The 12,212-nt window shown below is 43.6% G+C and overlaps 1 protein-coding gene across 5 annotated transcripts in view; it reads left to right on the top strand.

Moving 5' to 3' along the window:
- Positions 1–12,212, top strand: part of SEPTIN6 (septin 6) — a 50,180-nt gene that overhangs the window by 31,264 nt on the left and 6,704 nt on the right. For 2 of the 5 annotated variants that reach the window (XM_053374636.1, XM_053374638.1), the window contains exons 6-9: positions 2,160–2,256; positions 4,139–4,307; positions 5,885–6,017; positions 7,847–8,037. In XM_053374636.1, coding sequence (XP_053230611.1) covers positions 2,160–2,256; positions 4,139–4,307; positions 5,885–6,017; positions 7,847–8,037 — 590 coding nt within the window. Of the gene's footprint in view, positions 1–2,159; positions 2,257–4,138; positions 4,308–5,884; positions 6,018–7,846; positions 8,038–8,532; positions 8,616–9,107; positions 9,154–11,017; positions 11,608–12,212 lie in introns of those variants that run through there. The other 3 variants (XM_053374635.1, XM_053374639.1, XM_053374637.1) reach the window with 3 other exon arrangements.

The following is a 12,212-nucleotide window of genomic DNA, read 5'->3' on the forward strand; positions in this document are numbered from 1 at the left end:
CGCTGCAACCCCAGAGTCGGCCACGACTGGACCTAATGGTCAGGGGTCCCTTTACCTTTATTCTGTGCACAGACTTCCCGTTTTATAAATTGATATACAGGGAGTAGGTTGAGGGGATGAATGAGAAAAGTATTAAGCGCTCTGCAGCCCTGCCCACATGCATTATGCTGAGTCTCACCAAAATAGCATAGAAACAATTTTTTATTATAATAGCTATGTGTAGCTGTAGTATTATTGTCACAGTTGCATTCAGCAAGTGTGTAGCTATGCACAAAAGCCAGCCTTGTAGATATTTTCTCAAGGGATCACTTTTTCAGTCACTAACACAACCTTATATCCCCTACCACCCCTGCTGCTTTTCGAAATGTGTTTCTTTTTCTGGCAGCCATCCCTGGCTCTTGCTGTGCAGTGCTGCAAGTAATAGCATTTCCCATTCATTTCCTGTAGGGTGGAGGCGTGTGTTTCTCGTGGCTGGGGAGCCATGCTGTTCCTGTGCTTGGCGCCTTTTCCTTTTCCAAACCTAGAATTGTGATCTTCTTCTGTATAAATATCTATCGCATGATCCGTTTGTGTGTAAGGATGATTTTGAAATGAAAGAACGCAAAGGTCGTCTATAACACATTCAGGGTTGTTTTTGTTTAATGCAAATCTTGCCATACATGGAAAGGTCCGTTGTTCCTGAGTGTATCAAAACCTGCAGCTGGAGAAGACGCATGGCAGGATTTCTGGTATTTAACTGGTCAGGAATTTGAGTGCATAAGGTGCAATGCTGCTTTTCACCTGTCAGGTTTTTCTGGGAGAGAGGCACCTGCTCCAGTAAGAAGCAGCACTAAAAAGGTAAAGGGACCCCTGACCATTAGGTCCAGTCGTGGACAACTCTGAGGTTGCACGCTCTTCTCGCTTTACTGACCAAGGAAGCCGGCTTACAGCTTCTGGGTCATGTGGCCAGCATGGCTAAGCCGCTTCTGGCGAACCACAGCAGCGCACGGAAACGCCGTTTACCTTCCCGCCAGAGCGATACCTATTTATCTACTTGCACTTTGACATGATTTTGAACTGCTAGGTTGGCAGGAGCAGGGACCGAGCAACGGGAGCTCACCCAGTCGCAGGGATTCGAACCGCTGACCTTCTGATCAGCAAGTCCTAGGCTCTGTGGTTTAACCCACAGCGCCACCCACGTCCCTAAGAAGCAGCACTAGCCAGAGCTATAAATCCAGTCCTACTGGATGAAGGGCTGGAGCTCAGGTCTAGAGCATCTGGAGAGATGCTGCCAGTCAGTGCAGGCAATGCTGAACTAGATGGACCCAACTAGTAACTGACTCAGTATAAAGCAGCTTCCTATCAATTTTTCTTGCCTTTCTTCCATCTATCCCAATGATATCTTCAGAGTATAAAATGATCATGTGTCTGTACTTTAAATGAAAGAACAAGGTGTAATCTAAAAACTCCTGTTTCCCGCTATGCTTTAGGCAGAACCCCTCCTCTCATAATCTGTGGTAACTGTGCCTAAGCACTTGTAACAGAATCAATCACTCATTCTTCCCCTGCTGTCCACTTCCTTCCTTTGTTGGTTCTGCCGTGGAGAATTTTAGATTGTAAGCTCCTTGGGGGAAGGGACCTTATGCTACTGTGCTTTGTAAAAAGTACCTGCTGGCTAATAGCATCATATAAATGATAAACCATAAAACATTTTGGGTTATGTGCGGTTTAGTAATTATCCAAATCCTTCATGAGAAAGACTGGGAAGGATCACAACAGGATCCTAGTGTGCTATCTTTGCCTTTTCAGGTTTATTGTCAAACGCTTTGAGCATTCTGGAAAACGGCTGTAGATATGGGGGTGGTATTCAGCCAAGTCCTACTCAGAGCAAGCTCACTGAAATTAACAAACCTAAGCTAGTCATGCCCACTAACTTCAGTGGGTCTTCTCTGAGTAGGGCTAGCCTTGAATACCACCCTTGTTATTTAACACATTTACCTGCAAGGAGTACAAGATTTAAAACAACCACCATTCAGAAGTTCAGAAACCCCAACAAAATCGTTTCAACAAACTCTAAAAGCAATGAAACCACCTTTACAAGTTCTAAAAGAAAAGGAAATAAGAAATAAAAAGGTATGTGGTGTTCCTTATGATTATTGTTTGAATTGCTTCTGTTTTAGGCCCACTTACCTTTCGCCGTGATTGGCAGCACAGAAGAAATCAAGATAGGGAACAAAATGATGAAGGCCCGGCAGTATCCCTGGGGAACTGTGCAGGGTAAGTGATGGCTCTGGCTGTGGTGACGTTTTTACCCAGACCAGAGTTGCTATTGTTGTGTGCAGAACAATGAACCTAAGTAAAAGTAGCAGGAATTAGAGACATCTGGAAAAAAACAGGTCCAGCCAGAATTGTAGTTGGTGGGATGATGTTCCCGAGGCAGACAGGTAGCCCCTCCTGCCAGTAAAATTCTGTTTGTTTTAAAATGAATATAGAAAACCCCAGAGCCCTTTGTTTGTAGTCTAGCCATTTTCTTGGTAGGTTCCCAGATTGCTTGTTTGCTGCACCTCAATACTCGAGTATGGAATAAATGGGAAAGTCCTGCTCAAGTGGATGCTCCCCCCCCCCCGGGCCTCACTTCTGGATTCCGGCCTCACAAAAGCTATGCAATGTTTCTTGAACCTCTGGTGGGTAATTCCCCACAATGCTGCATACAGGCCTTATCCCCTGCTATGTTATCTAAGCCTCACTCCACAGAGATAGGAAAAGGTTCGAAATACGCAAATGGAAAAGATCGAAGCGTTTTTATGTGTACTGCGTAAATGCCTATATGAATAGATGACTGGCAGCCAGCTGTATTCCCATAAAAAAATGAAAGCACCCACTGGCCCGCAATTCTGTGTGGGAACAAAATAGCATTTCTTCATCCCCATGGCAACTCTGTGGGTGAAAATGGTTTATGCTTTGCATTGGGAGATGGTGTGGAAAACCAGTTCAGTATCAGATGGGAATAAAGTGTTGTAGCATGTCACTTCAACCTTTATTTCTGTGGCTAACCCTGGAAATACGGGGCCGGGCCTAGCATGTTAGAGTATGCCATTCCCTAACTAACAATGGTTTCCCTAAGCATGGCTACCACAGCCAGGCCCTACACATCTGGCAACGATGAGAAATTACTCCAGGGCAGAGCTTCAACATCTAGTAAACTACAAGGACTTATATATAGCATTTCCACACCATTAACCCCTGTGATTTGGTGGCAGCATGCTGGCCAAGCACAGTACAAAACTTGGAAACCAGAATTCTCTTTTTACATTTGGCTGAATAACAGAGCAAAGCGACTGCTGCACCAGTCTTAGCCAAGATGAAATCCTCTCCTGACGTGGTTCTGGTTCATCCTTGGTTTCCCAAATATTTGGGAGCCGTTGCTAGGTAGCAGTGGGAGCTGCTTTGCAGCCCTCAGTTTAAAGATAAATAGCTATAAGAAAGATGAGCAGGAGAGACCTTGAAGTTGCTCACCAGTAGTTAGCAGACACAGGTCACTAGGTTGCTGTGAGATGTATTTCTATTTGAATTATAGCAATTCTTTCTAAATTTGCACATAGAAATTATCAATACATACGTGCTCCCTCTTCTCATTTTCTGATGACGTACTAGCAGCCACCTAGTCATTGCCAATGTTTCAGTTGTACTTACCTTAAGCTAAATCCATCTAGCTGTCTTACAGGGTACTGATAATGTAGGTGATGTTATGGAGAACACCCTAGTGAATGCTGCTGAAAATAAGTGCCAGTAAGAGCTGAACTGAGAGAGAAAACTTTTCTGGGGTTTAATGTGGGTGGGTAGACTTTTCTGGAGTAATAATCTGTTTATGTCTAAGAATGTTTTGAAATATTACGGCTATTATATACCATTTCCTCCTTGTTCCTCTATCATCCAACTTTTGCCACCTTTCCATGTTTTCTCCAAGTTCCTGGTTTGGGGTTGTTGGTTGTTGTTTTTTTGTTTTTTTGGAGCACTGTAAAGGCGTCACTGTACAAGTTCTTTTTTCCCTCAAGGGGAGGTTCAAACTTCTTGTTTCCTTAACTATGGAGGACCCTGTGTAACACATGCTTAGAGCCGCCTGCATTCAAGTGGCCCTTCCTTTTTTTACCATGAACAGTGGAAAACGAAGCGCACTGTGACTTTGTGAAGCTAAGAGAGATGTTGATCCGTGTCAACATGGAGGATCTCCGTGAACAGACACACACGCGCCATTACGAGTTGTACCGGCGATGTAAACTGGAGGAAATGGGATTTAAGGACACTGATCCAGACAGCAAGCCATTCAGGTATACAGGCATCCCCCCACTTACGGCCATTCCACTCGTGGTGCGACCGCGTTTACGCACGGCGGCGAAATAAATAAATAACTTGAACCAGAAAGTGGATCCAAAACAGTGTGTAAAGAGCAGGACAGAGCTGGAGAGTGTGGGGAGGGGGGACAGCTTGCATGGCTCCTCAGAGTGTCTCATTGCCCCCACTCATTCATCCTCCTTGATTTTCTTCTTCCTTGTCCTGCAGAGCCATCACTCTCTACCCAACCTGCCCATCCCTTTGCTTGTTCTCTTTTATCAGTTTTGTTCCTTGGGCAGGAGCTGAGACACCCTCTGCCCTCCGATCGCTGCTGCCCCAAAAGCAAGCAGCAACATTATTTCTTGGGTGGGGGGTGGCAGAGAAATAAATAAAAAACAAACTGTCTCCAGCAGCTTCCAAGACTTAACAGGGAGAGTGCTGAGAGGCCCTGCAGTGGCACTGGGCACCGGGAGCCACCCAGCCAATGGCCCATTGAACCCACTGACCTCTAGCTCAATTTTCCGGGCACTGGAGGCAGGCAGGTCGCACACATGCATGTCCAAGGGCGCATCGCCACCCAGGGAAGGTGGGTGTGATGGATGGGATTTGCTGAGAGAGAGAGTGATTTCCCAGCCTCTCTCAACAGTGACCTCCCCACTTTACGCTATTTCACATATACGCACAGCATCTGGGAACGTAACCCCCGCGTAAGTGGGGGGACGCCTGTATTTCACCAGAATATTATTACTAGGCATTGGTGAGACATGACTTGAAAGGAACACTTGTCCACTTAGAAAATATTAAATGAACAGTGCCAATGCTTTGTTAATTGGCCATGGAACACAGTGAGGAACACTAAATTTTGGGTCTAGTAGTGTGTGTCTGGAACACATGTCCTGTAACAAATTTTGACATTCAAAGAATTTCGTGTCATGTTCTTGAAAATTTTGTTTCTAGTCCTCATGGCTTTAGTGAAGTTTTTGGAAACATATATGGACAGTGTAGAAAAAAGCTTCAGTGTCATGTGCCATTCCTTGCATGGTTTCTGATCTCTCCACGTCCTTAAAATCTCTTCCATCTATGCTGTCTGGATCTTAAAAACACCTTAAAATAATTTGAAGCTGCAAACAATTGAAGAATAATAAATTGTGCACAGCAAATAGGCAAGAGAGTTACTCAACCTTCTTTTCTGAACACAGAATTTTAGATTCCCTCAGAGGGAATTTGGTTATTGAAAGATTATTTCATTCTTGTCACAAGGAGGTTTGTTGCAGTGGGAAGAAACTTACCAGCCTCAGTTTACCAAAGTTTTTTAAAGTTCCCCCTTTTCAACCTTGAAGTCTAGAAACGTGCAGCATTTAATTTTAACAAAAACCTAAGACATTTTGAGATTTGAGGTCCTGTTTCACACAGTTCAGTATTATCACAGCAATGCATATTTGTAGACTCTCAGGGCATTAGTAGGTTTCTGGTTGCGTGAGTGGGAAACAAAATTTGATCCTTTTGCTTTCCCTGTTCTGTATCTCTCTGAAATGTTTCTTTTATCTCCTCATCCTCCATCCTGTCACCTTAGTTTACAAGAAACCTACGAGGCCAAAAGGAATGAGTTCCTGGGAGAGCTGCAGAAAAAGGAGGAGGAAATGCGGCAAATGTTTGTGCAGAGAGTTAAGGAGAAAGAAGCGGAATTGAAAGAGGCTGAAAAAGAGGTTAACGTGATAACTTTTATTGACTGTGTTCTCTGATTTTTGGCTTAAACTGTGTGTGTTGTTAAGGTTAACTGTAACCAGGGAGGTTTATTTCTGCAGATTAATCAAGGCTAACTAGTGCTAATTTTTTCTTTTTATTATAAAATATACAAATCAAACAAAATTAATATAAAATGTATTCTATATCAATCACATAGTTTTTGTTATTGGTGTAATAAAACTAGCACTATTTTATCATCTCACATTTGTTGGTTCACTTCCACACCATGGCACGCTTGTGTATTTTAAAGTTAACAGCTGAAAACTTATCCATGTAACCAGTGTTTTAGGAGTCTCCCAGGCAAGGACCTAGCAGCAGACTCCTGGAAGACTATCCCTCACTATAAATATGTTGTGTCTTCAGTTATGTCTAATTTAGTTTGCGTGGGGGAGGGGGGCAGAGAGTAAGCAAAGGAAAAAATCAACACTATATCAGTGGCAGCAATAGGAAGAAATAGGTATTCAATAGGTTGAATAATTTCTGATTTTGAAAGCAGGGCTATTTGCTCACTCTCTCACATTCCTATAATACTACATGCATCTTCTCCTGATTTTCCTCTCGATCTTGCTACAAAACCCTTTTCTCATTGTCTACCTGCTTTGCTTTTCCTGGCTTCTACTGGAAAGAAACATACCATGGTCTCTGGCATAGCATTTTGTTTGAACTTGTGATCATGTGGTACGTGCTTTTGCTCCCAAGAAATCATAGTCTGTAATCTAAGAACAATCCTCAGCTACAGATTGTGCTTGGTTGGGGATGAAACAAACCATGATTCCTAGTTCAGATGTAACTAAGTTAGGGTTTGTGATTTGTTTCGTCTTGGTATGAGCTGAGAGCAGCAAAGCAGGCATGACTTCACTTGTGCACAGAAAGCAAGCCATGGCTGTGACAGAAGTGGGGAATTTCTGTCTTGTGGGCCAGATTTGGCCCACTATGGGTCACAGCTTGGTCCACGAAACCGTTTCTCCCAAACAACCCACCTAATACCGTATGTGACATCAGTTATGGAGCAGGTAGGAACATGTATGGATTGGCTGCCCAACAGAGTCTCAGTTGCGCAGCCTATCACAGTAAAGGTGTTCACACTGCTGAATTGGCTGCATGACAGAGTTCTCCTTGGAGAACTCAGACATGAAGCCAATCCCTGCAGAAAACAGCTGTGCCAGCCCTCTGCTTGGTGCTTTGTTGAGCATAGGGTTGGCAAAGTCTCTTCTGCTGTGGTTTCCAAGCACCCAACATTTAGCATAGCAAAAGGGACTGACCGGTGGGCAGGACAATGCACCTGTCATGTGATTGGTGGGTTTGTCCTCTCGTCCACCTGCCTAAGTTGGCCTGCAGGGGTGGGACCAGATAATGATATGATCCACCAGGCCCAAAAGATCCCACACCCCAGCTTATGGCTTACTGCAATGTGTGAACATAGGCATTGACTTGCTTCTCCAAACTCCTGCAAGCAGTGCATTGGCTTTGGGAGCATATTCTTCGGTGTACAGTCTCTTCATGAATAGCACCGGTTGCAGAATTACTAGGTCTTGTGGTTGCCTAGTGCAGAGTATACCCTCAGCACTCCATTGTAGCTTTGCATTCTGTAGGGAAAGCAGTAGCAGTGGGCAAGCTGTCTTTCAGGAACATCATCACTGATTTCCTTTTTGAGGATCCCCGTGGTAGGTTTATGAGGAACCTGAAGGCTCCCTGCAGCATAGCTTTGAAATCTCTTACGCCAAGCATCTATCCCCCAGCTCCCTGTTTTTGCACTCATGCATATTTTTACCCTGGGCTTCCATTCCAGTTGCATGAGAAATTTGACCGCCTGAAGAAGCTGCACCAGGACGAAAAGAAGAAAGTGGAGGACAAGAAGAAATCCCTGGATGACGAAGTCAACGCATTTAAGCAGAGGAAGACAGCGGCCGAATTACTCCAGTCTCAGGCTCAGCAGGCGGGAGGCTCGCAAACTCTGAAAAGGGACAAGGAGAGGAAGAAGTAAGTTGGTTTTCAGTTGGGTTGCATTTTGCCTCATCATTTTCTCCCACCGCTGCCCTTGCCTTGGCTTTTGTAAGCCCTTTGCTCAGACCCTGGCCGGAGTACAGGCAAGGTTTTGGGACAGTATGGTGGGAGACTACAATGTTCTACCTCAAACAGTTGTCGCTAAAAGTGTTTCCCCTGCCCCACAAGTCTTTGGCTCACCTTGATTTCATGCTGGCAAAAGCTAGACAAGTGAAAGGCCTATCAGGAAAACCTATTCCTATAGCACAAGTCTAGGCCTATGCTAGCATGCAGGAATCGCCTGACAACAAGTTGTTTTTTTATATGCTGACTGCTGTACAGAGGCCACATTTTAATTATTCCATGGGGCAGCAGTGTCTACATCTTAATCAGCTCACCCCATTGGCAGGGATCCTAACCTTTTTGGCATATCCTTTATTTTCACTTTTGTATCAAATTGAACTGGTTGCCGCTCGTCATCACCAATGGCAGGCATATAGGGCTTTCATCACAGACGTGGAGGGATAGAGCAACACTTCATCATCTAGCCTTCAACTTCAGTACTTTAGGCTTAGGTACGTTGCTCCATTCCAGTGCTTGAATCACAGGGACAAAGGTAGGGAGCCTTTAAAAAAAGAGGAGGGGAACCTGTGGCCCTCCAGATGTTGATGGATTACAGTACACATCATTCCTTTACCACTGGCCATGCTGACCAGGACTGATGGAAGTTAAGAGTCCAGCAACATCTGGAGGGCCACAGAGTTTCCAACCTTGCCTGGTAAAATCTATCCTCTTAGTCTTCTAAATGGTGCCAGAAGTTAAGAGGGATCATTCCTCCCCCTAATTTGAACATTGCTCGAGTTGTCATATCTTAAATTTGGAGCAGTTTATGCATGTAGATCATGAACAAGCCCTGCAAGTTGCTTTTATGTCAGGTTTTTTTCTTTAAAAAAAATACAGGGTGTAAAATCAAGATCTGATCACTACCACCCCACTTTCATTTTTGTTTTTGGTGCACTCAGTTGCCTTCATCTTCCTTAGTTGCCATTTGTATGCTATTTTTACAGTTAACCCTGCTGTTTGCTGCATGGTGCACGAGGGCACATTGTGCTGGTAAGCTTGACTAAATGAAATAGCCATTGCAGTGGGATCCGAATGGGCACTTTGTGCAAACAGACACAATGTATTCTGAACCAGCAGTTTGGCCTCTAGTTGATCCAGCAATCCCAGCATATACACATTCTCCAGTTATGTGAACTGCCCTCAGATCTTCTGATGAAGGGCAATATACAAATCTTAATAATAATAATAATAATAATAATAATAATAATAATAATGTGTCTGCCATTTTTTTCCAAGAAGCAAAGGGCTTTTTAATCCCCTCCTGTCCAGCATGAACCGGCCACAAAACCTGTCTTTTAAGTTCTTATATGTACTCCTGTTACTTACACATTTTTTTTGTCTTTGCTTGACTTCTTCATAGCCTAAGGTGCAGTGGTGTGGTGACGGTGGGGATTTCAACATGTCTCTTTTTCACATAGGAAAGGATTAATAAGCCTATTGCCCATATAACAATCCGTGGAACCAGCATTTCCTGCCTTTTCCCTCTTGCTCTACTTCAGAGTTGTGACCCCGTTAAAAAAACACAACTAGTTGCTGGGTAGAGGTCAACATTAGGGTCCGGCAATAATTTACCCTCCTGCCAGCCAAGCTGCTAGCAAGGAAGCATGCACTCTTAACAGTGCTCGTGTTCAGTATGGCATCTTGTTTGAATCTAAGCTGCCTTCGTGCTGCTATTTGTTTTGTTTCCCCTGTCTGGCCTGGTATGTAATTTGAATGGGAATTATTCTGGGTTAAATGTGCTTTCTCCTGAACAATAAGCATACAGAACAAAAGGGAGGGACGCAAGTGGTGAGATGGGAAAACAATGGTTTGGTCTTCAAGACTTGAAAAAAATAAGCTCAAACAATAGGAGTGTTTTATATGGGGCCTGAGAACATATCTAGGGGCTGGAGAGTAGCAGGAGTAAACATTGTGTGTTCTTGTTAGCTCTGGATTGTTTTTGGCAGGCTGCCATATGCAAGACTGTGGCGTGCTGGTCAGTGGCTCAAATAGGCCTTCTTCTTTCTTTCTTTTGTTCCTAAGACAATTTGCAAACATGCCCTTTCTGAATGGGAGCATTTGTCCTTGCCAAGTGCAATAGCCAAAAATCCTGTTCAACGATTCACAAAACACTTTCCAGTATTGATTTGGCCTGAAAAGCCTTGCGTGGCTTCCTCATTTTTGCCAGAGCATAAACAATTTGCATCTAAGTGAACAACCCCGCTGCAATCGGCTGAAAACTCAAAGGCTGCATTCATGCTACTGTGTCTTCAAGCATGTTTAAGTAAAATTAAAAACCATATTAATGTGTGTGTTTCCCCCCTCCCTTCTGTAAATGAGGGACCGGGGTGGGCAGTGCACAGCCACAGGCTACATAAATGTGGGCACCCAGATTCTTTGGTATTGCATATATTTTGCTTGCATATTTGGAACCCCAGATTTAAACATCAGTTTTAAATATCTAGTCTACTTGACAATGTGATGTCAATATTTATGAGCTCAATGGCTCAGGAACCAGGCAGTTAAACACTGGCTCAAATTCATTCTTTTCTGTTGATCTCTGCCTGTTATTGAAGCTGTTTCTTTATTTCCAAAGACAATTATTTAACATACAAACAACCTTGTTTAGATTATTCATGTTCAGTTTCAGAACAGAAGTATCACAATTTATATAGCAATCATTGAAATTCACCATGTTGATGTAATAATGAGCAAATTGCATGTAATATCCATGCAAACGACCTCTATGTCTCATTTGTTTCCATTGTGGCCAAAGTACGGTATGTTGCCCACCCCTGTTACAACCATATATATTTTATTAACTTCCTTTTAATCCAGATAAACATTAATCCTTTTTCTTTTTTTTCATTTTCAGTTCAGGTTTCCTGTAGATCCTATTCTTTTGCTCCAGAAACGACCACCCCGCATTTTGAATTAACATGCAGTGCATTTCTGTACCCACCTGCCCATCTCCTCCCCCCCACACCCCTTTTTGCTTTTGTTTTGCTTTTTTCCTAAACACAAAAAAGAGGCTGTTTTGGTGAAGAACTCTTTGGCAGTCACTTCTGTGGAGCTGATAAGAAAGGCTCTGAGTACTTTTCTGTCTTAGTCAGAAGCTTGCAGGACCGATGTCCTAAGACTTTCTTTGTCGGCATCTCATTAATGCATTGATGCGTGCTTCTGCATGATAGGGCAGCATGTTCGCTTACTACTTGTTCTGCAATGCCTGAGCCCTGTTGCAGAGTCTCTAAGAAAGGCAAAAAAAAGTTTTGTGCAAAAGATTCCTTTTCCCACACCTCACCTTTTTAGCTGCAAAACTTGTCACAAAGGCCTGATGAAAAAAAGCCTCAGGGATGTGAGTCCCCATCTGCACTATACATTTTAATCAGTATGATATGACTTTAAATGGGTTGTCTGATGGGACCCAAAGAGTTCATCATCATCCTGGAAAAATGTGACCCGCGGGGTGCTTCAAGGTTCTGTCTTTGGGCCTGTTGTTCACATCAAGAACTAGGCCAGGTAAATAGACTGATCCTATAACATGTTTACTAAGAAGTCCTGCTGAATTCAGTGGAACTCAACTCAGTGGCGTAGCGTGGGTTGTCAGCACCCGGGGCAAGGCAAGTAATTTGCACCCCCTAACCCGTGGATTTGCGCCCCCTAACCTGTGGATTTGCGCCCCTAACCCTAACCCCCAGATGTTGCGCCTGGTGTGGCCGGCCCCCCCTGCACCCCCCACGCTACGCCACTGACTCAGCTTCTTAGTAAGCATGGTTTGGATAGAATTATTTTATCTGAACAGAATTCCCACAGCTTTCTTTCTAGGGACGTGGGAGGCCCTTTATATGAAGTCAGACCATATCCTAAACCTGTTCACTAGCAACCCTTTCATTTCAATAAAGCTTGCTTCAAATCTGGTATTGCAGGACTATCCCCTTAAAACTGATTAAATTTAAGTATTTCGCCTTAAACATCAACTATATTTTACAAATGTGACTTCTTCTCATGCTTTGTAATTAGTTTGGAAAATAGTAAGTATTTTTCCTTCCCAAAAGTTGAAAAGAACCATA

The sequence above is a fragment of the Podarcis raffonei genome, chromosome Z (genome assembly GCF_027172205.1).
Source record: "Podarcis raffonei isolate rPodRaf1 chromosome Z, rPodRaf1.pri, whole genome shotgun sequence".
NCBI lineage: Eukaryota > Metazoa > Chordata > Lepidosauria > Squamata > Lacertidae > Podarcis > Podarcis raffonei.